The sequence below is a fragment of the Scyliorhinus torazame genome, chromosome 9 (genome assembly GCF_047496885.1).
Source record: "Scyliorhinus torazame isolate Kashiwa2021f chromosome 9, sScyTor2.1, whole genome shotgun sequence".
NCBI lineage: Eukaryota > Metazoa > Chordata > Chondrichthyes > Carcharhiniformes > Scyliorhinidae > Scyliorhinus > Scyliorhinus torazame.
The window spans coordinates 133,697,606-133,721,841 of NC_092715.1; the positions used below are offsets into that span (position 1 = coordinate 133,697,606).

The 24,236-nt window shown below is 48.9% G+C and overlaps 1 protein-coding gene across 6 annotated transcripts in view; it reads left to right on the forward strand.

Moving 5' to 3' along the window:
• sncaip (synuclein, alpha interacting protein) overlaps window positions 1-24,236 on the forward strand; it is a 230,210-nt gene that overhangs the window by 193,860 nt on the left and 12,114 nt on the right. For all 6 annotated transcript variants that reach the window (XM_072516529.1, XM_072516532.1, XM_072516531.1 and 3 more), the window contains 3 exons: window positions 8,885-9,010; window positions 9,454-9,623; window positions 14,983-15,072. In XM_072516529.1, coding sequence (XP_072372630.1) covers window positions 8,885-9,010; window positions 9,454-9,623; window positions 14,983-15,072 — 386 coding nt within the window. The remainder of the gene's footprint in view (window positions 1-8,884; window positions 9,011-9,453; window positions 9,624-14,982; window positions 15,073-24,236) is intronic.

The following is a 24,236-nucleotide window of genomic DNA, read 5'->3' on the forward strand; positions in this document are numbered from 1 at the left end:
GTGAATTCACACTGGGGAGAGGCCGTTCACCTGCTCTCAGTGTGGGAAGGGATTTGGTTACTTATCCACCCTGCAGACACACCAGCAAGTTCACACTGGGCAAGACTGTTCACCTGCTCTCAGTGTGCGAAGGGATTCACTAATTCCTCCGCCCTGCGGAAACATCAGCGAATTCACACTGGGGAGAGGCCGTTCACCTGCTCTCAGTGTGGGAAGGGATTTGGTTACTTATCTACCCTGCAGACACACCAGCAAGTTCACACTGGGCAAGACTGTTCACCTGCTCTCAGTGTGGGAAGGGATTACATAGAAAATAGGAGCAGGAAGAGGCCATTTGCCTCTTCGAGCCTGCTCCACCATTTATTGTGATCATGGCTTATCGGATTGGATTGGATTTTGTTTATTGTCACATGTACCAAGGTACAGTGAAAAGTATTTTTCTGCGAGCAGCTCAACAGATCATTAAGTACATGAAAAGAAAAGGAAATTTAAAAAAATACATAATAGAGCAACACAAGGTACACAATGTAACTACATAACACCGGCATCGGGTGAAGCATACAGGGTGTAGTGTTAATGAGGTCAGTCCATAAGAGGGTCGTTTAGGAGTCTGGTAACAGCGGAGTAGAAGCTGTTTTGAGTCTGTTTGTGCGTGTTCTCAAAGTTTTGTAAATCCTGCCCGATGGAAGAAGTTGGAAGAGTGAGTAAGCCGGGTGGGAGAGGTCTTTGATTTTGCTGCCCACTTTCCCCAGACAGCGGGAGGTAAAGATGGAGTCAATGGATGGGGGAGGCAGGTTCCTGTGATTGACTGAGCTGTGTTCACGACTCTCTGTAGTTTCTTGCGGTCTTGGGCCGAGCAGTTGCCATACCAGGCTGTGATGCAGCCAGATAGGATGCTTTCTATGGTGCATCTGTAAAAGTTGGTAAGAGTTAATGTGGACCTGCCGAATTTCCTTCGTTTCCTGAGGAAGTATAGGTGCCGTTGTGCTTTCTTGGTGGTAGTGCCAACGTGGGTGGACCAGGACATATTTTTGGAGATGTGTACCCCTAGGAATTTGAAATTGCTAACCGTCTCCACCTCGGCCCCGATGATGCTGACAGGGGTTTGTACTGTACTTTGCTTCCTGAAGTCAATGACCAGCTCTTTAGTTTTTCTGGCATTGAGGGAGAGATTGTTGTCGCTGCACCACTCCACTAGGTTCTCAATCTCCCTCCTGTATTCTGACTCGTCATTATTCAAGATCTGGCCCACTTAGTCGTATCGTCAGCAAACTCAATCATCCAACTCAATAGCTTATTCCGCTTTCCCCTCCATATTCTTTGATCCCCATCGCCCTCAGTGATATATCTATTTGCGTCTTGCAAACGTACAATGTATGGCCTCAACTATTTCCTGTGGTAACAAATTTCACAGGCTCACCACTCTCTGGTTGAAGAAATCTCTCCCCATCTCTGTCCTAAATGATATCCTGTATCCTCAGATTGCGACCTTTGGTTCAGAAAACTCCCACCATCAGGAAATTCTTTCCTGCATCTACCCTGTCAAGTCCTGTTAGAATATTATGGGTTTCTGTGAGAAACCGCTCATTCTTCTGAACTCCAGCGAATACAATCCCAACTGATTCACTCTCATTCGTCAGTCCCACCATCCCAGGAATCAGTCTGGTAAACCTCTAGAGCAAGAACATCCTCCCTCTTATAAGGAGACAAAAACTGCGCACAATAATCCAGGTATGGCCTCGCCAAGGCCCTGTATAATTGCAGCAAGATATCCCAGCTCCTGTATTTTAATTCGCTCGCAATGAAGGCAGCATACCATTTGCCTACCACCTGCTATTCCTGCATGCTTACCTTCAGTGACTGGTGTACGAGGATACCCAGTCGCACATTCCCCGCTCCTAATTTATGGCCATTTGGCTAGTAGTAATCGGGGCAGCACGGTAGCATAGTGGGTAGCACTGTTGCTTCACAACTCCAGGGTCCCAGTTTCAAATCCCGGCTTGGGTCACTATCTGTGTGGAGTCTGCACGTTCTCCCTGTGTCTGTGGGTTTCCTCTGGATGCTCCGGTTTCCTCCCACAAGTCCCGAAAGACGTGCTGTTAGGTAATTTGGACATTCTCAGTTCTTCCTCTGTACCCAAACAGGCGCCAGAATGTGGCGACTAAGGGCTTTTCACAGTAACTTCATTGCAGTGTTAATGTAAGCCTACTTGTGACAACAAAGATTATTATTATTATTATTAAATGCACCCTGTGTACCTTCAGTATTGTAACACCAAATTTAGTGCCATGCTTCTATTAAAGGAATACAGCTCAGAATACCATCATAAATATGGGGATATGTGATGGAATTTGATAGTATACATTGTTAGCAAATATATATCCTTTAATGGGCAACTAATATCTTAACCACGTTCTTTCAAAAGTAGACCAGTCTGGTGCTAATTATTTTTTTGGTCAGAATTTATCTTGGATCCTCATGGATTACAAAGCCATAGAAATAATTGCAATGCAGTTCAAGTGAAATAATCTGCGATATATCCACGTTGACCATGCCTTGAGTATTTAAAAAAATTATATGTGTCCCTTTTTTACTCCAATGCAAGAATTTTGAGTTCTATTAGTACAGTTCATGCCTTAGATTGGAGACCAAGATTCATCCCTTCTGAACCCGTTTCAATATTCTTCCATGGTAATTTTCAAATTAAATATATTATAAAACGTTAAAATAAATAATGAAATGTTCACAATGTATAGATGAGTAATTGATTAGTTTTGTTGATAACAGCTTTGCATCACAAGGATGTTTGAAGTGAATTGTCAGCAGTTACATCCAAACCTTTACATTTGTTTGGTAATAAAGAGCATGTATCGCTTAAATGATGGGCGAGGCCAAAGGTAAGAACCGCGATGGGCGCAGATTTGCTTGCAATCTAACTGGCCGGTGGTGAAATCAGGATCCCATCTTTGCGTGGCGAGAAACCAATAATCACCACTTAAACCCAAACTCCATTCAGTTAATGGGAGCAACCCCCTATCTAACAGCCTCCCGTGATTTAACGGCCTCCCCAGCACCAATTAGTACTCCCTTTTAAAGACTTGATGCTGGCAAAATGAGGAGGAACTATTTCTCGCAGAGGGTGGTGAATTTGTGGAACTCGCTGCCCCATACAGCGATGGAATTGGAGTCATTGAATATGTTAGGTGAATTGGACATTCTGAATTCTCCCTCAGCGTACCCAAACAGGTGCCGCCCGCAGTGTGGCGACAAGGGGATTTTCACACTAACTTCATTGTTGTGTTAATGTAAGCCTACTTGTGACACGAATAAAGATTATTATTATTAAAATGGTTTCAGGAAGGAGATAGATATATTTATGATTAAGAAAACGGTTTAAAGGGATATGGGAAACAGGTGGGAGGTGAATTTGAGACCAGGAAGAGATCAGCCAGGATCTGATTGAATGGCAGAGCAACCTCAAAGGGCTGAATTGCCTGCCTCTGCTCCTAATTCCTATGGAAGGGTTGCTGCATGGACCTGAGGAGGGAGAAGCCATCGAGACAATGAACCCAGGGGCACTGGGATTGCTGCCCCGGTGCTCGATGGGGGATGGGGGAGCCCCCGAGGGGCCAGCCTCGGTCGGGGATGGCCTCCAGTAATGGGAGGGGTGGGGGGACTGCAGAGCAGGGGGAGTGGGCACCCATGGGCTTGGAGGGGGGAAAGGGGGAAGATGGGTGTTTTAGTGTCCACGCATCCGCTATGGCAACCTATGGATCATGTAGTCCTGTTCTGGGGGCAACCCCAGCCCACCTGCCCCACAAACCACCATAACTCCTACTGACCGCGGAGGCCTCTGGCCACGCATCTTAAAGCTATTGCTAATTGGCATTTGCCAATCATAATTAAATTAGCACTTCACACATGCCAAGTGGATTCCAGTGGTTAGGCATGCCATGTAGCATGTGGGAATTATTGGCTAACATCCCAATCAGACCATGATGTCTGGACACTGTGCCTGAACACTGCGGAAGCAACACATGCACAGCGACCAACATCCGAACACCCAGAGGCTGCGACCAGAACGTGGGTGTGTGCACCGGGGAGGGGACCAGTGGCTGTCCAGGTAATGTTACATGCGGGTGCCTGGGGACAGGGCTTGATGTCCAGTGAGCAGGGTCTCCGATGCGTGTGTGGGCAGGGCGAGTTAAGTGGGGCGGGGGTGGAAATGGGGATACTGGAGGGTCCCAGGGTGGAAGACACCTCTGATTGACAGCCTCTCATGCTCTCCAATTCCTTACAGATATTACACGGTATGGACGATACATAGAAGATAGAAGCAGGAGGAGGCCTTTTGGCCCTTTGAGCCTGCTCTGCCATTTATCGCGATCATGGCTGATCACCCAACTCCACAGCCGAATCCTGCTTTCTCCCCATAGTCTTTGATCCCATTCGCCCAAGTGCTATATCTAGCCGCCTCTTGAATATATTAAATATTTAATGTTCAGATATCTTGAACCTCATGGAAGCTGCACTTGTGGTGCTGCTGAAAGGCCAGGTGCTGTAGGAGGCGACAACGGCAGCATCGAAAGATACTTGAGGCGGCGGTCTATGTGCAGAACCCCGCCCCACACCGAGGACCCCGCCGTCCATCAGGCCAGGGAGGGAGCCAGAGGGGGAGGCCGGTGATGGCGCAAGGAGTATCGGTGTCTCTGGTCTTTGGAACAGGTGCCGCAGGAGGCTACGGCTCAACAAGAGAATGGTGCGGCAACAAGAAGAGGAGGCAACCCACTCCATCAAGGTCACCGCAGCCCTGAACTTCTACGCCTCAGGATCATTCCAGGGCTTGAGCCGGGACTTGTGTGGCATCTCACAGGCTACAGCCCACAAGTGCATCCGTGAGGTCATGGATGCCCTGTTTGCTCGGGGAGCTGACGATATTAGCTTTGACCTGGACCAAGCCCAACAGGATGCCCAGGCAGCTGGGTTTTTCGCCATCGATGAGTTGCCCCAGTTCCAGAGGCTAATATATAATACTCATGTTGCCTTGCTCTCACCAGGCCATCAGAGAGTGCCCTGCATCAACAGGAAGGGGTTCCACTCCCTGAATAGCCAGCTCATGTGCTACCACCACATGAAGATCATGCACATGTGTGCACGCTTCCCAGGGAGTGTGCATGACTGCTACATTCTGGGGCAGTCAGACATCCCTGGCTTCATCGAGGATCACCCCAGGATGGGCGGCTGGCTCTTGGGAGATGAGTGGTACTCGCAGAGGACCTGGTTAATGACGCCAGTACGGAGGCAGGTGACCCATGTGAAGACCCGATACAACAAGGCCCATGTGGCCACCTGGGCTGTCATTGAGCAGTGCATCAGACTCCTCAAGATGCGGTTCCGATGCCTCGACCGCTCTGGTGGTGCACTGCAGTACTCCATCTATACTGGAGAGCAGTCGCAGAGCCAGGGACTACATGAGGGGTTGTCGGCGAGCATCCAGTACCTGCAGGTGCAGTTGGAGGAATCCAACCGCGTGCAGGAGCAGGAGGTGGTGCTTACGATGCGTGCCACTCAGGCCAACACTGCACAGGTGCCGTCTGAGGTGGAGGCATTGGGTAGCGACCCAGCCATTCTGTGGCTGGAACCGCAGGTAAAGCCTTTAGGTGGCATGGCTGCTAGCCCCCCACCAGGCGGAGGATCGATGCAGGGGCGCTGCCGATGTTTTGGTCATAAGACCAGACAGATTCTGCGGACATAGTTGCAGAATCGGAGAATCCAGCCCATAGTATCCTAAATGGAGAATTCCATCCCAAATACCTGAATCTGCAGTTCCTCTTGTACTGAGCAGGATTACTATTGTAACAACATTTTTAATTTTAATCAGTAGGGTGGAGCTAACCTGTCTGACAACGGTCTAAACTTAGATCCCGGGGCGAGATTCTCCGACCCCCCGCCGGGTCGGAGAATCGCCGGGGTCTGGCGTGAATCCCGCCCCCGCCGGTTGCCGAAGTCTCCGGCACCGGATATTCAGCGGGGGCGGGAATCGCGCCGCGCCGGTTGGAGGGCCCCCCCGCTCGATTCTCCGGCCCGGATGGGCCGAAGTCCCGCCGCTAAAATGTCTGTCCCGCCGGCGTAAATTAAACCACCTACCTTACCGGCGGGACAAGGCGGCGCGGGCGGGGTTCGGGGTCCTGGGGGGGCGCGGGGCGATCTGGCCCCGGGGGGTGCCCCCACGGTGGCCTGGCCCGCGATTGGGGCCCACCGATCCGCGGGCGGGCCTGTGCCGTGGGGGCACTCTTTCCCTTCCGCCTCCGCCACGGTCTCCACCATGGCGGAGGCAGAAGAGACCCCTCCACTGCGCATGCGTGGGAAGCTGTCAGCGGCCGCTGACGCTCCAGCGCATGCGCCGCCCGGAGATGTCATTTCCGCGCCAGCTGGCGGGGCACCAAAGGCCTTTTCCGCCAGCTGGCGGGGCGGAAATTCGTCCGGCACCGACCTAGCCCCTCAATGTTGGGGCTCGGCCTCCAAAGATGCGGAGCATTCCGCACCTTTGGGGCGGCGCGATGCCCGTCTGATTTGCGTCGTTTTGGGCGCCAGTCGGCGGACATCGCGCCGTTTCCGGAGAATTTCGCCCCCGTTCCTTATTCGTGGGTGAACAATCCAACACTTGGTGAATTCTGTTTCAGAATGATATGTTGATCTCTACTGGCTCTAACTGTGATTGTCGAAATATTTGATGATTGCCAGAGTCATTTAAATTTACTGAAGATGGTGTGGCACGAGCTGAAGTTTTCTTTACAAGTCACTTGCTCCGAGATTGAGTGTACAAGTTTTTATTCCCCTTTAGACTACATCATGATGAGAATAAGCAGAGGTGACACAGGGCAGGAAAAGCTGTTTGAAGCGGGAGAATGTGTCGTTGGGGGGAGGCTTGTGGAGAAAGATTATTTTTCAGACCTGCTCCAGCCAAAATGCATCACTCCTTTGAATGGTGTCGACTGGCTTTAACTGGTGCCAGCCTCTTACAGCTTTGTGCCTACTGCTGGCATGTGTGGTGAATGTATTATGGCAACCATTCACCACTGTATTACACTGTACTGTGCTGATGCCCTTGTGGGCTCCACCTATGGACCATTATATTACATTATATTACATTGTATCATGTTGGTGCCCTTGTGGGCTCCGCCCCACGCTCCGCCCCCTCGGGTGAGTTATATAGATCTGCTGCCTGCAGGCGGCTCTCATTGCAGAGCAGTCGCAGGCAGGCACAGTTCTAGCTGATTAAAACCACTGTTCACTTCAACTCTCCGTCTCGTGTGAATTGATGGTCGCATCAGCATGCAACCATTCAACAGTGTGATTAGCGCTGATTGTAAGCTGCAATCACTTAAATGACCAGGTAGCACTAGGAGTGCATGCTTATCAGTTGGAATGGGCGTGGGTAAATTGTATTATCAGATGGAATGGCGTGGGTAAATTGTACATCGTGATGCCTAATAATAATCTTTATTGTCACAAGTAAGCTTACATTAACACTGCAATTAAGTTACTGTGAAAAGCCCCTAGTTGCCACACACTGGCGCCTGTTGGGGTACACTGAGGGAGAATTCAGAACGTCCAATTCACCGAACAAGCACGCCTTTCGGGACTTGGAGGAAACCAGAGCACCCGGAGGAAACCCACGCAGGCACAGGGAGAACGTGCAGACTCCGCACAGATAGTGACACAAGCTGGGATTCGAACCTGGGATGCTGGCGCTGTGAAGCAACAGTGCTAACCACTGTGCTACCATGCCGCCCATGCATGCCTGCGCTGGTTTTTGGTTGTAACAGAGTTTTGTGACTCCTTTTTGGCAAGTTATAAATGTCACTCGAATAAATGAATATAATCAAGATAGCCTATTTCCATTCTCTTACCGTCTGCTGCTTTATTATATATTCAGGCCCAGTACTGCGATCCACAATTTTATTGCCTTTATATTTAACATCAAAGCTCTAATTTTTAGCCTTCTGAGATCCATTCTATGCAAACTTCTGTTTGCCCAAAGTGCCACCTCTTGTGTGTTATCCTTTACTGAACTGTATTTCAAAAGGATCCATCACCGTGTTCCCGCAGCCAAGTCTATCGACTCCCCATTTCTCACGACCTTACATTTTCACAATTTATGAAAATGAACATTGTTACTTAATTGTTAGTTCTCTTTTGATTTGCAACAATGGGATTGTTTACATACCTTATGAGCCAAAGGTAGGCCTAATTGCATTTAATACAACTTATTATCGCCTTCCTTTCATCAGACACAAGTAGTATTGTTTAAAATGTTATGGTGTGAAAATTTCAAGTATGATTAATGACGTCTTTAATTATTGGCAACCAAAACTGCCTGATATTGCATTTTTGTACTATTCTAGCGGCTTTGCAATATAATTTAACATATATTTTAAATCAACTCGGTGTATTAATGCTGTGAATGAATTTCATTTTAAGGATTAAACATTTGGTATGTATTGTTAAGTAATGTGTTAAGAGTTAAGTAATGCATTAAGAGACATTGCAATTTGTTGTCTCATTTATGTTAAGTATCCAATGATTGACACTGATAAGGGGCTTCAGGTGGCCCTTGTGTCAGGTGGTGTGTTGTTAGAGTTTTGTGCAGAGGCTGTGGAAGTGAAATAAATGGTGTTCGGTGAAAAGGAACAGGACTTTTGACTCTTCATACAACGGTAACTAAAACGTATAACATGTATTGATTCGTGTTTAATGCTTGTATGGAAATTGAGCCATTTTCAGTGCTGAAATATTTAGCATTCCCCAGGGTTGTTGTGGTATTGTGATTATTGGCACTTGTATCTTGTATTCCAAAATTGCTACAATTTTTTTTCCCTAGGAAAAGGTTCTTCTGTGGCTTCTACAATATATGCAGGAACAAGGAATATCTTTGGATGAGGTTGATCAGTACGGAAACACTGCAGCTCATGTTGCTACCCAGCATGGTCATCTGAGTTGCCTTCAGGTATAGTTCATCGATTTATGGTAAACATGGGGTGCAATTTAACCAAAAACTTGCCAAGTGTCATTTTGGGCTAGTTTGGCGGGGTATTTCTTGCCAGCTTTTTGGGTGAATCTACAGCAGCATTTACCCACACTTAGGGCCTAGTTGGAGACTCTTAACTTTAAAAAAAAAACAAAGCCCCGGAATGACCCTGCTATCTAACGGCACTCTGTGTTTTTTTCGTCCCCTGGCAGGGAACACCCTGCCAAGGCCGCACATGATTGCATATGTTGCACTGAAGAGCTCCGAAGAGCAGAGCTCCTCAGTGCAGGAAGAGATCGGGGCGCCATTTAAAAATGGTGCCCCAATCCCTTAACCCTCCCCTGACTCGACTCCCCAAACGCCCCAGCCCACCTGGATTCTTTGTTCTGCTTTTGATTTGTATTTTTGTTTACTTCCTTCAGACTTTAGTTGAATATGGAGCAAATGTGACAATACAGAATCAAGATGGAGAGAAGCCTTCCCAGAGTGCAGAGCGGCATGGACACACCACCTGTTCACGTTACCTGGTGGTTGTGGAGACCTGCATGTCTCTAGCATCACAGGTGGTGAAGCTAACAAAACAACTAAAGGAGTAAGTCACAGTACTGCAAAAAGGATACATATAGAAGTAAAAGAAAATGCTGGAAATACTCAGCAAGCCAGGTTACTAACTTGTGGCGAAGAATAGAGTTAAGAGGCCCAATTCTCCCCAAAAATTTCTGAGTTCATTTGTGGTGGTTTTTTCAGGGTGTTTCCGGTGGGTTCACTACCGCTATTCAATGACACTTAAGAGTTTTGGGACCTGGGGAGTTTCTCACCGGTTTAGGCCACACTTTGAATTTTGTTTTAGCACTGGGGAGCTGAACTCTGAGATTGGGCCGCCATTTTGAAAGGGTGCCCGATCTCTAAGTGAGCTTGTGGGTCCCCCACACCCCACACCCATTGGGCAATGTCACCCCCCCACACACATGGGGCTAGATTCTCCGTTTGTGAGACTAAGTCCCCACGCCAGCCTGAAAACGGTGGTGTATTATGTCAGGAAAACTGGCGCAAAAAGGCCACCGATTCCCTGCACCGGGTGGAGTTCCCAGCTCTAGCTGCCGAAATGGCCCGGAGCATTGCAGGGTCTGTGGCCGCATATGCGCACGGCAGCGGCCGCGCTATGCCTCATGACGGACGCACCGCCTCGTAAAAGTTGGGGTCGGTGAAGGGTGGGGGTCCTGAAAGGGGGAGGCTCGAAAGGGGGGGTTGGGAAGGCCTGAAAAGAGGGGGCCCGCGGCGACCCCATACCGGGAGGTCCACACTTTGGGGAGGGGTGTTGAAATTTTCCGTTGGTGGCGGGTGTGGCGGACCCTCAAGCTCACTTAAAGATCAGGGCACCCTTTCAGAATGGCAGCCCGATCTCTAGGAGATGGCATGTTCAGCTCCCACTGTTGAAAGAATTTTGAAGTATGGGCTAGACCAGGAAGAAAGTCCCCAAGGCCCAAAATAATTACTAAGGGCACGATCTATCAGCCTCGTAAGGCCCCGCGGCGTGACTTAGATCTCGTCCATTGAGGTTGGGACACAGATTTGCACATTAAAGTGAATGTTGATTAAACGCACCTCGGTGGGACATGTTAGTGGACAGTCTTCAGTGGCACAATCTGGTGAGCACCACACCGCTGATGATGTGCATCAGGCGAGACAGACGTCAGAGGGCTGCTGGTCCCAGGACCCAGCTGGATCCCAGCCTGATGCTGAGCCTGTGGTACAGAGGTATTGGAGCTGATTGAGACGATAGGGAGTGGCCGGGACATTCAGAGGCAGATATCAATGTTGCTCCAGCAGATCCATAGCCGATGGAGGAGACCCAGAGGCTAGGGGCACAGGACATGGTGCCGGCAATGAGTGGCACCGAGGCCAGCATAACTAGAGTGGCGATCGCAATGGAGGGCCTGGTGCACAACATCAGCACCATGAGTGAAGGTGTCCAAAGCATCACGCAGACGGTGGCATCCATGGCTGAGGGTCTCGGTAAATTGTCCGACTCACTGGGTATGTGACCCAGTACCGGCCATACCTTGATGAGGCTCTGCGGGACATGTCTCGTTCTCCGATGGGCATGGCCGACGCGCTGCAGAACCTGTTCCTGTCGCAGGTCGGCATTACGGAAATGCTGCAGAGCATGGCCCAGTAACTGAGGAGCATCACTGAGGGCAATAATCGTGCGGATAATGGGGAACTGCCAGGGTTGGCAGAGCCAGATGATGGAGGGGCATCCAAGGCTTGAACCAGCTGCCCCTCCATCCCAAGGTGAACCCCAGGGCACTATGGGCACCGACCGGGAGGAGGGGACGCTGAGTGTCAACCCGGACCCGACCCATGGAGTGATGATGGTGGGCACCAACTCCCCCGAGTTCCACCCCTTTGATGAGGCTGTGCCTCGAGGTCAGCACATGGGACAGGGCGACACAGCTGTGCATGTGCCGCTGACAAGTGAGCTGGGGCCCTCCGGCCCCAGGACCCCAACAGGACACCCGCCAGGGGCATCGAAGGCCACGGGATGAGGTAAGCAGCTGGCTGCCTCCACCTCAGATATGCATCAGACGTAGTGGTAGAGGTAGGAGGGCCAAGCACGTTGAGGGTCACTGCGGGCACCAGGGGAGGGGAGGGAGGTGAAGCGAGGGGGTGGGGTTTGGGGCGATGGGGGAAGCGGCACCATTGGGAGTGGAGTACTGTACAACACATTGAACACCTTTTTACACAACCATTATGATGCCTCTGTCACTTCCTTCTGCAATGCGGGCTGACCTCTGGACCCTTTGCCCATCTTTCCAAGCATCCCCCCGCCCTCCCTCCCATTTGGCGCTCCGGCCGTGGACATGTCCCCGGAGCTGTGTCGCATCCCCTGAGTGTTCGATGTTGACTGCTGAGTTTGTGGTGTTCCCTCAAGCACAGTATCCAGGCATCAGGGTGTGATTGGGATGCTAGGCAATGACTCCCACATGTTTCATGGCCCGCCCACCCAGGGAAATCCACTTGGCATCTGTGAAGTGCTCACTTAACCACGATTGCGAATTCCCTGTTGGCAATTGCATTCAGCCGCGCAGCCAGAAGTCTCAGCAGTCGTTGGGGGGTATGGGTGATCAGTGGAGCAGACGGGCAGGGACAAGGGTTGCTCATGGAATGGGTAGATGATTCAGGGATTGGTATGGTAGTGCCGCGAGCGTTTGCCCCCTGGTTGCACCTCCCAGCGCATCCTCCCACCCTCCCATGGCGGCCCACCCCTGCGAGGGTCCCCACCAAGCACCGGGGTGGCAATACCAGCACCCCCGGGCTCGTTGCCTGTGAGCAAAGATGGCTACTCAGCTCCTTCGCTCCCCAGAGAAGCTCTTCTGCCAGGTTCACGTTTTTGAAAAGGAGTGCTAATCGGCGCCAGCATGCCCACTTGCTGAGGAGGCCACTGAATAACAGGAGGCCATTGGATATGGGGTAGCTCTCGTTAATTATATGGGAATGGGGCTTAAGTGGTGATAATTGGTTTCTCGCATGCCAGGGCGAGATCCTGATTTCGCCTATGGGAGTGGGCCGGTTGCATCGCATACTGTTTGGCGCCTGGCACGGTTGTCGCTCTTTGATCTCTCCCGCTATTCACCATCCTCGTTTCGTTTGAGCGAGGGCATAATGAGGTCTGAGAATCGCACCCTTAGAAAATCTTTGTTTGAATTCTGCCCATCATCTTGGTCAAGCTATTATGCAATGTAACCAAATTTTAATGCATTAACACTTGAAAGCACAATAATCAATCGTATACTGGTCCTGAATATTACCACTAAAATTGTACTGAATTCTCTGCCTTACTCCTCCGCCAGTAGCAGCTTTACCGATGAGGCGGAGAATCCAGCATCGTGAAGAAAACGGGATACGTTTTCTATGCTCTGGCACCCCACCCGCAGTCATCAGGATCGAGTTTCGCACCCGTTGCTAGTGGGGGATGCAAATGGGTTATTAAGATCCATTTGCATCCATTTTGGGAGCTGGGCATCAAATTCTCTGAGACTGCACGATTCTTCATTTTTCTGGGCTGGGAATCACGTGGGCGAGAATCACTACTGATATTGACAAGTGTAGCCTTGACGCGGTGGACCTCAAGGTGTGCCAATGGGGTAACTCTTTCAGGGAGTTGCCCCCAAAGTCCATCCAAGGGCAACCGGGAGAGTGGTCTCCCCACAATACTAGACCTGACCACCCCAACCCCACCAGAACCACCCCCCCCCCTACATTGTCAAGTTATTTTGAAGCTGACATGTCCTCCAAGGGTTCTCATTCATCTGTGGAGAAGATCTGTGTAGTTTCTGTAGGAGGTAGTCACCACCGCCACCCCCCGTGACCTCCTAAATAAAGAGACCCGCCACAGAGATCTGTTAAATAAAGAGACCCCCCACAGAACCCCCAGAAGAGAGACCCCTGTCTGGAAGCTAGAGAGCAGTCCTGACAGAGGCAGTGAAAAAAAATCACTGCTTTAACAGACCCAGGGCAATTCACCTGCTGGTTCAAGCAGAGGAAGCTGCACCTGTCAATTTCTAGAAAGAGAAAACCGGTTAGCTGGGTTTAAATCCTCTCAGATCTTTGATATGCAAGCCATTCATTCCTTTCTCATTTGATATTGATCTTACTCGGATGTGATTGACAGCTTTCACACACCCCCAGCTATCAACACTTCCATTCATATCCCTTCATGGTTGAGTAACTCTGAAGTGGTCTAACCAATGTTTATGAACATCAAACTTTGATCAACAGCTCCTGGAGAACTTCAAGCAGAGTTAAGTGCTGTCAGTTTCAAGCTGACCACTTCAAAATAATTTAACTGTGAAGGGAGGTGATTGGAAAGCACTTAATTTAGGTGATCTCTGGGTGGCATGGTGGAGCTGTGGTTAGCACTGCTGTCTCACGGCACCAAGGACTCAGGTTCGATCCTAGCCCCGGGTCTCTGTGTGGAGTTTGCACATTCTCCCCGTGTCTGCGTGGGTCTCACTCTCAATACACAGAAAGATATGCAGGGTAGGTGGATTGGCCGTGCTAAATTGTCCTTTAATTGGGGGGGGGGGGGAAATTGGTACTCTAAATGTATTTATTTTAAAAAATGTATTTAGGGGATCGCTGTGGGGTGGGTGCGGGGGGAGTCAGGTCACTCCATTACTGGGGGTGAAGGAGGGGGCCCCAGAAGTTCTGTGGGTGGGAGTTGCATTACGATGTCGGTGGGGGGGGTGGGGGGATGGCCAGCCACGAGATTTTGTTATCGGGCTGCCTGCTCAAATCGTCCTCCGGAATCCCTCGCACTTCTCACCATGGATAAATTTGCATGGTGAAGGATTGGGAATCACTTTCTGATTTGTGCTCCCAGCAGGAAAGCAGATCAGGTGCAATTCAGCTCTGGCGGAATAATAATCTCCCAAACGGAGAATTTAGCCCATTGTCAAGTTATTTTAAAGCTTACATGTCCTTCAGGAGTTCTCATTCATTTATGGAGAAGATCTGTGTAGTTTCTGTCGGAGGTAGTCACTACACTTATGGTTGCTGCACTTAATTAAAACGCTTGGTAAATGAGTAATATTTGTTCCACCCGAGTGTCCTGCTCTTCATTTCAGGCTCATCATATGTGGTGGGAAACTTAGGCCATACATAAACAGAAGTCCTGAAGTATCACTTCACCAGATGTGGACATGTTTGCAGCCCTTAACAGATGTGGACTGAATTTTCACATAAATGTTTAACAAAATACTGCAGGTAGTGGGGCAGATATCCAATCGGAAATATAAACTTTTCATGCATACCTGTACTGTTTACAATGCAGGAATTCATTCATTATTTGTACTTTATTCTGCTGTAAATATAATAATTTATTCAAATAATGAAGTATAACACAAAGACAAAATACTGCGTGTTTATATTTCTGTATCTCTGCACAGGCAATCAGCAGAACAGGTTAGCTTGCAAAACCAACTTCAGCATTTCCTACAAGACCAGATGACAGAACAATCAGAACCTCAATCGCCAAGGTACCAAAAATATGATTATATTGGATTGCTGTTTTATTTTCTTCTCTTGATATAATATAGCTCTGCATGGTTATTGACAGGATTTTCATAAACTCAAATGGAAGTGTGCTGTTTCCTAGATAACCTCAACATAATTTCAGGCATGAATTTGGACTGATGTCGAGAGCAAAGGGGTGGAATTTGACATTGTGCTGGATTTTACTGGAGGGTGTACTGATGACCTCAACCCCCCCACCCCCACCACAACTAAAAGGTGGAAACCAACTGATGAAGAAAACGTCCATCTCGCAGTAATTGCATGCGGACAGTGCCTAATTACGCAAAGAGCATGCCCCTGAAGATTGAATCCCTCCTTTTTCTGCCCTTCAAGAACAGGCTGCCTACTCCCATCTGCTTGCCCACACCAACTGTGCTATGGCATGGGCAGTATAATTATTTATAATATATTTATAATATAGAATAATTATTTATTTACATATGGTGGGCAGGCTGCCAATTTCAGTGACTGCCCTCCCCCCATATTATGGCAAACAGCTCGGGGGTGAGTGAGAAAACTATCTTTGTGTTTCTGGACCCTTGGCTATAAACACTCTCAGAACGGGAGGGAGAGGTAAAATCCGGCCCATTGTGTGCAAATGAAATTTATTAATACACAAGCTTTTGAAGAGGAATGTCACAAAGTTACAAACATTCTGAAAATTTTTGGAGAGCCAATAAGGGGTTGCAACTGTGCAGCGGTTGCAAAGGCTGAAAAGACAGGTTACTAAGAGATGGGTAAGAATGAAGAGAAGGGAATTACCGATAGGCATAAGTCTGCTGCCAAGTAAGGAAGAGCACAGTAAGAAGTCCAGAAACATATATTTATAGACAAAGTCAAAGATGCAAGTCGATACTTTGAATGCGAGTCTTTGCGGGTAATTAAGCTTTACAGGTCCAGACAGAGCAACTGGAGAGAGGGATAATCACAGGTTAAAGAGGTGTGAATTGTCTCAAGCCAGGACAGTTGGTAGGATTTCGCAAGCCTGGAGATCGATCGGACATTGCGCGACAATCGCCAGGCAGGAATGTTCCCTTCCAGTCGGGGAACACTTCAGCAGTCAAGGGCATTCAGTCTCCGATCTTCAGGTAAGCGTTCTCCAAGGCGGCCTTCAGGAGCGCGATAATGCAGAATCGTCGAGCAGAAACCTATAGCCAAGTTCCGCACACATGAGTAAGGCCTCAACCGAGACCTTGGATAGATGTCGCATTACATTCACCCCCACCATCTGGCCTGGGCTTGCAAAATCCTACCAACTGTCTTGGCTTGAGACAATTCATACCTCTTTAACCTGTGATTATCCCTCTCTCCAATTGCTCCATCTGGACCTGTAAAGACTTAATCACCCGCAAAGACTCGCATGCAAAGTATCGTCTTGCATCTTTGACTTTGTCTATATATATGTTTCTGGAATCCACCTCTTCATTCACATGAGGGAGGAGCTGTGCTCCGAAAGCTAGTGATTCAAAACAAACCTGTTGGACTTTAACCTGGTGTTGTAAGAATTCGTCCTGTGCTCACCCCAGTCCAATGCCGACATCTCCACATCAAGTAAGGAAGAAGCCCAGGAGCTGAAGCGGCAGACAAAAGATTTTAAAAATGCATATTTTGGTGTCTGCTCCCATATCATTATGGGGAGAACTCCCTGATTTCTTTTCAGGGTCTTAACAACTTTTCTGTTCACAAGCATTTGAGCAGCACGGTAGCACAAGTGGATAGCACTGTAGCTTCACAGCACCAGGGTCCCAGGTTCGATTCCCCACTGGGTCACTGTCTGTGCGGAGTCTGCACGTTCTCCCCGTGTCTGCATGGATTTCCTCCGGGTGCTCCGGTTTCATCCCACAGTCCAAAGGCGTGCAGGTTAGGTGGATTGGTCATGATAAATTGCCCTTAGTGACCAAAAGATTTAGGAGGGGTTATTGGGTTACGGGCATATGATGGAAGTGAGGGCTTAAGTGGGTCAGTGCAGACTCGATGGGCCGAATGGTCTCCTTCTGCACTGTATGTTCTATGAATCTATGAATCCTTTGTGTTTACCAATCTCAGGGTACAGGGTTTTTTTTGTGTCCAAACACAATGGCATGTACAATTAGGTGCCTGGAGCACTAAAGAACATTGGAATCCTGTCATTACCCTATTAATCCTTCAGTGTTGGTATGATATTCAGCCTGACCATATCATTGCCCGATGTCCACATGCAGACACTTTCCAACAGATGTCATTAACAAGAGGAGATAACACTGTCTGAACTTCCTTTTATTAGTCCAATAATGGGTGGGATTTTCTGCTCCCATTTTCAGGGTTGCTGAAGTGGAAATCCCACTGGTGTCCCAAAATGTTGTTCTTGCCAGCAGAATTTACTGTTGCGATTCTCCCCTCAGCCAGTGATGTCACGGAAATTCCGACGTTGAATGACGGATTCACAGTTGAATACATTTAAATTTCATTATCGGGGCTTTGCGCCTGATGTGAATCATGACAGGTCTCCCAAGGCATGCAACTGGCACGCAGGCTCCGCCAGAAGAGTTGCAATGAGTGCATTGCTCAGAGGGAAAGAGGGTGATGCCCAGGTACTTCCCCCTGGCACTGCCTCTGACATTGCCTGGACAGTAACAAAGGGCAGTGCCAGCGGGGTGTTTGGAGGGCAGGGTTCTATTTTCTTTTTTGTCGAGGTGCCCTTCTAGAACCTACATTGCTGGATTGAGCCCGTGTGATGTTGCGGGACCCACCCCTTTGATTTGTTTATACTAAGGGCAGGATTTATTGCGCAGCCTGCCACATGTTTCGCAGTGGTAGGAGGCAACCCCCCCCCCCCCTGCTGGTGGGATCTTCTGGTTCCGCCATTGTCAACAGGGTTTCCCATTGAATGCACCCTTCGCTGTCGAGAACCCCACAGTGGGGGGGGGTTTGCCATCAGTGGGACAGGAAGATCTCGCCGGCATGAACAGCTGAAAAATCCTGGCCCAAGTCCCTAAAAATACAGCGGAGGTCACCGTCATTGGGAATGGCGGTGTCCATGCTGTTTTTCCCGCTTGCTGTCATACTCTACAAAATTAGAAGAAAATTCCACCCGAGATGTAGCCCTTGCTAATTAAGTGATTGGGATAGCCATGTCTTTTTATTCTCAGTCTTTTGGTATGGCCCTTTTATCCATCACCATTCCAAGTTTTTTGCAGTTTGTTAATTTGTCCTGTGGGCGCTGACACAATACGTGATGGCAATACATCCATGTCAGTCACGGAATCGGAGTTCAGCGGGATCTCATTCGGCATCTCGCCGTCCTCGATGTCTGAAACTGGTTTCTCCACATCATGTATGGCCGGGGCTGGGGGGCAGTTTCGATCCGGAGCCTCGAGAACCAGATCTGGCATTTCAGGGATGCGCCCACGGAGGTGATCCATGTGCTGATTCGATTCGCACCCCTGCGCATTCACCTGATAAAGAGGCTGGTCCTGTCTGGGCTGACATGACACCTGGGATCCCAAAGTTGCAGACGTACACCAAGTCTTCTATAGCGAAGGTGTATGCTGGCCTGAGTCCTAGCTCCGACAAAGTTTCCCGCCAATGTCCAGGAGAACCAAACTCAAACATGTACAAAGGCAACAGCGCATGAGCAATTAGGCCGGAGCGGCCCCCCTCGTGGCATGCGGCATTGTCCGGTAGCAAATAAAGAATCACGGCAGACGAGTCTCCCAGGACCCCAAGGCTGCTTTTGCATTCCGCATTTGAACGTCTGGACTGCGTGCTCCGCTAACCCATTCGACGCCGGATGGTACGGGGCGGTATGTATGTATCGTATGCTGTTTGCGGTCATGAACGCCCCAAACGCCGTACTCATGAAGGCTGTCCCATTGTTCGAGGCCAGCACCTCTGGTATCCCGTGTGTGCTAAAAGATTGCCGCAGCCTATCGATAGTGTCGTACCATGCATTTTATGGACCTCCATCCATTTTGAGCGGGTGTCTATGTTGATGAAGAACATTGCTCCCTGGAATGGTCCCGTAAAGCCTATGTAGAGGCGGGATCATGGACGGCCATGGGTGAAGCGGCAGCGCTGGTGGCAACTTCTGGTGCTCCTGACACTGAGTACAACGCTGCACCACCTCTATATCTGCTTCAGTGCCCGGCCAACATACGTAGCTATGGGTAAGCATCTTCATCTTTGACTGTGTGTCCATTGTGGAGGTGTGCACTTACGCTTGGGAACCACTACACGATGATCCCCACAGGATGACGCTGTCTTCAATGCTTAATTTGGGTATCTTGCATCTTGTTAGTGTACACCTGTTAGTGTCTCCTGGCAAGGCGCGTGTTGGGCCCCATAATGGAGTATGTTCCACACCCAGGACAACTGTGGATCCGTCTGTGATGAGCCTCGAATGCGGGAAGCTGTGACCGGTAAGGAATCCATAAAATGGAGGGTGACTATCACTTAATCTGCCGACGCCAATGTAGGCGGCCTGGTGTGGAGAGGGAGGTGTCTCAACGCATCGGTGTGTGGGAGCAGTGTTCCAATATGTACTCGTAGCTCCTAACAGTAGCGCCCACCGCTGGACTCTGGCAGAGGTGATGGGGGTGAATCGCTCTGTCTTCCTTAAACAATCCCAACAGGGCCTTGTGATCGGTCTAGACAGTAAAAGGATGCCCGTAGACATACTGATGGAATTCTTTTACCCAAACACCACGGCCAAGCCTTCCTTCTCGACTTGCGTGTAGTTTCTTTCCCCATCCGTCAATGTCCGAGATGCAAAGGCTATGGTGCGTTTGTCCATCCAGTGGGCAAGGACGGCCCTGAACCCGTAGGGGCAAGCATCACATGTCAACAACAGTGGCTTAGTTGGGTCAAAGTGAATCAGCTTCTTCACCAATACGAAAGCTGTCTCGTGGGTCGGGGACCATTCCCAACGTTGACCTTTCTGTAGCAGACAGTAGTCTGTAGCAAGGTTTGGAATAAACTTGCCATAGTAATTTACTACGCTCAAAAACGAGTGTAATTCAGTTGGTCCAATTGATACGAGGTCTTGTGGATGGTCTGTAGTTTTTCCTCCTTGGGATGCAACCCATGGAGATGCACATGATAGCCCAGATGGGTGACCTGGGTTGCGTTGAAAATGTTTTTTTCCCTGAGGAGGCAGACTCCCATCTCTTCGAAATGGCGAGAACCTCGGCCTGGTTGTCCAAATGCTCCCAGTCAGGCGATCCCGTGATCAGAACATCGTCACGGTATAACGCCACTCTCGGGAGTCCGCGCAGGATGTTTTCCATCACATGCTGGAAGATAGCACAAGCGGAAGAAACTCCGAAAGGCAGCCGGGCATACTCACATATGTGTGCGTTGGTAGTCATGAACTGCCTGGGGTCTAGGGCCAAAGGCAGTTGGAGGTACGCATGGCTTATGTCTAATTTGGAAATCGTGAGGCCACCACTGAACTTGGCATACAGGTCCTCAATACGATGGAGGGATAGCGATCCAGACGAGAGACATGGTTGACCGTCATCTTGTAATCCCCACAAAGGCAGATGGAGCCATCGGACTTCATCACCAGCACGACTGATGCCCCCCAGTTGGAGAATTGGACAGGACGTATTACCTTCAGACCTTCGAGACAGTCCCACTTCACGTCCACTTTCAACCGTAATGCATCGGGACAGACCGGTTGCAGAAATATCTCGGTTGGGCCATTGGGTCAACCTGATGCTGGCCACAGCTCCTCTGATGGTGCCCAACCCCTCTTGAAACATGGTCGGGAACCAGGCCGGGACTCCTTCAGGGCCATGTGGGTACATTCGGTAAACTCTTTGTCAGTTCAATCTGAGATGGCGCAGTCAGTCACGTCCCAACAATCTCGGGCTAATGCTATTTCCGACCACCAATGGCAGGTGTGGCATCTGCTCCCCATATTCCACCGGAACCATGGAGGTGCCCACGATTGCACCGGTTCATCAGTGTAGGTAGCAAGGCGAGCATTGGCGTCCCAGAGGGTCAGCATCTAGAGACCAGAGCGAATACAGTCAAAGGTATGGCGGCTGACCTCGGATACTGCTGCACCCATGTCCAATTCCGTGTGGATAGAATGCCCATTCACCTGTAACGAAAGCTGAATGGGGTGACCTGAGACAAAGACACACAATGTAGCCTGCGATAGGCCTCTTCTTTGTCGTCCACGACATATTGTCCCCAGCCATCGGCTCCTACTTAAAATGGTTTGAGCTTACCGATATGGGGCATTTCGGCGAATAGATGGGAAGCCTCTTTCGGCCTAGACGAAGTGGCTCCGGCGCTTGGTGACAACAGCAGCTCATCATTATTGTCACCGCCAGTGTAGAATCCACTAATGTAGCACGCATTGACTCAGCAGGTAGAAAACAAAGGTTAAGTTTATTTACGATATACAAGATCTCCACTCCCGAAGAGTCTCACTCCTCAACCTGAACCTGGCCAGGGTTTATATCCTAGTGATCTAATCCCCTGCTAAGGGGAAGCCCCGCCTCTTCGTTACCGGGGAAGCTCGTATTCAATGGAGGTCACGGGAATCTGATAGTCCTAATGCAGTGACCTCCACAAGGGTTGTAACAAGAGGGACCCCAATTAAATGTCTCATCATGAAAGACTGCACCTGTGCAGCACTCAGTATTGTCCTGAAGAGCCAACCTGGCTTATGTACTCTAAATTGAGGCTTGAGCCCACAATCTTCTCAACATCGTGAGAATGCTACCGCTCAGTCAAGGTTGACACGTTAATTCAGCAAACACATTACGTTAAGTTTCGGAAATTCTTTGCATAAGTAAGATTTTCAATTGCATGCACATATTTAGGGAATTATTTACTTTTATACTTTCAAATAATGTATTTCAATTCCATGCAGAGGCACTCTTGCTCAACTGATTACTGTGGCTCTGCCACATAGACTGGGAAAATGTTAAATTAGATTTCCTTTTGTGTTGAATTTGCTGATGTCCTTGGGGCAGCAGTAAGGGCAAAAAATCAGCCTCTGGCACTTGGCTGAAAAAAGATTATTTTAGTTATTCCAATCTGTCTGATGCTGCACAATGCAATGCTGTAGCCTTCATCTGCGCTTGGGGTGAAGTGAAAATGCTGAGCGGGATTCTCAGGTCCACCAGCCGCGTATTCCGGCGCGGCACCCCCCCCCCCCCCCGCCGGCAGCAGGATTTTCCGTTTCCGCAGCCGGCCAATGGGGTTTCCCATTGTGTCCACCTCACACCCTCGGGAAACCAGCGGGTGTGGGTGCGCTGCCGGCGGGCCAGAGGTGCCGCCAATGGAGTATTCCGCTGGATAGCTATCAATAAGAGGACATGGTAGGTGAATGTTCTTATATTTTAAAATCAATTTTGTGGTGCATGATTTCCAAAAAATCCAAAGAAGAGACTGTTAAAATAATTTCTGAGAGAAAACTCTTCTGGATATTTATCCTGGATATTCTCAGGTAATCAGCAAGTTAAAACCCGGTAAAGTTTTTCAAAAGACACTTCTTATTAACCTCTAGTATTTCTATTTGGATCCGCTAACTATTATCGTGACTCCTTCATCAATAAGGGTTGTGCTATGACACATTCATTTACAGCAGGACAAATTAATGGTCTGGTGTACACCCCAGCCGTAATGCATCTAAGTTACACCCTGGCAAAAAAACTGAATAAACTACTTTCCAAATAAACAGAGCCAACTTTGGACTCAGCCACATTGATATCCGGCTGTATGCATGCTTTACCATTAGCTTCATATTTTTTTTTATAATCCAGTAACTTCTAACCACGTAGAAGTTACTATTCTCAGTGCATGTCAGTAGCCTAGGCTAAAACCATCTTTTTTAAATGGGTTGTATTTTTGGAAGGAATTTTAATTTTTTTTCAAATAAATGTTTTATTAAAGTTTTTCCAATCGGAATTTTAATTTTTAACTGGTACTTGGCATGCAAGGTATGTACCAAATCATTAACACTTAGGAAACATAAATCCAATGATAGCTTAAAACAATAGCCTTTACTTGAAGGGACAGAGTGCGATGTTCTAAAGTTATTTGCTCAGCCAGATTAATGAGACCATGACTTTCTTGTCACCTTCCAACTATTGTGCTTTTTTTTGCTACATCTGTACAAATAACTTGATGCAGTTTTGAATGGTCAGCCTATTATTCTTTATAATCAAGGGAGTTGGGGACTCATTTATTCACCGAATAAATTCAAAAAATAAACCATGTAAAATAAAGTACTCTTGTGGATCACTCGACACCATTTGTTACCGTTGAGGTGGGAGGCTGGGATAATCTGGAGCAGTGGATTTTCTATAATGGACTTTTGTGCTTCTATGATTTTGGGTCCTATCTAACCAAATGGGAACAGGGTCCCAAAGCGAGTGTGTTTAGTCGTGTGAAGGCACTGAGAAACACAGCGCTATCTAACCCGACTTCGGTTAGATGTGGGGAATGTAAGGCTTACACTTAGTCCCGTTGCCTGCACTGAGGAGCCCTACTCGCCAGAACTCCTCAGTGCAGGGCGAGATCGGGATGACAGTTGCAGGGTGCCAGGCTGGCAGTGCCAGGGTGCCCAGGTGACACCAGCAGTGCCAGGGTACCACCCTGTCCAGAGGGCAAACACCTGGGAGCCTACGATCCCTTGGGAGACCCCTACGAGGGCCGTTATGCCTGGTCCCCGTTTGTGGGGACCAGTACTGAACGGTACTCACCCGAGGTCTCCGAGGCGAGGGAGATAGATACCAATGCTTTGGATACCTCAGGGAACTGCATATTAGAGTGAGACTAGCTGTCTTCCTTTAATATGCAGACTTTCCAAAAAATGATCTCGCCCACAATGGATGGGATTCACATCGCAACATCTAGTGAGGTGTTGGAAGTTAGGTAGATCCCGGGAGCAGCGTCCCCCGGCACCTACCGACCACTTTGCACTCCGGCGCGCTGACTTTCAGGTGCAACGTGGCCGGTGATTAACACCCATAATCACATGGAAACTGGAAGTCACACTGAAGTACTTCTCATCCACTCATCTCTTCGGTTACCCAGGAACGCTTCAAAAATCACTGAAAAAAGTGAAAAAGATGTTGAAAAACACTTAATCTTGTGGTTGTCTGAGAGAAACTTGCCTTGGCAGGCT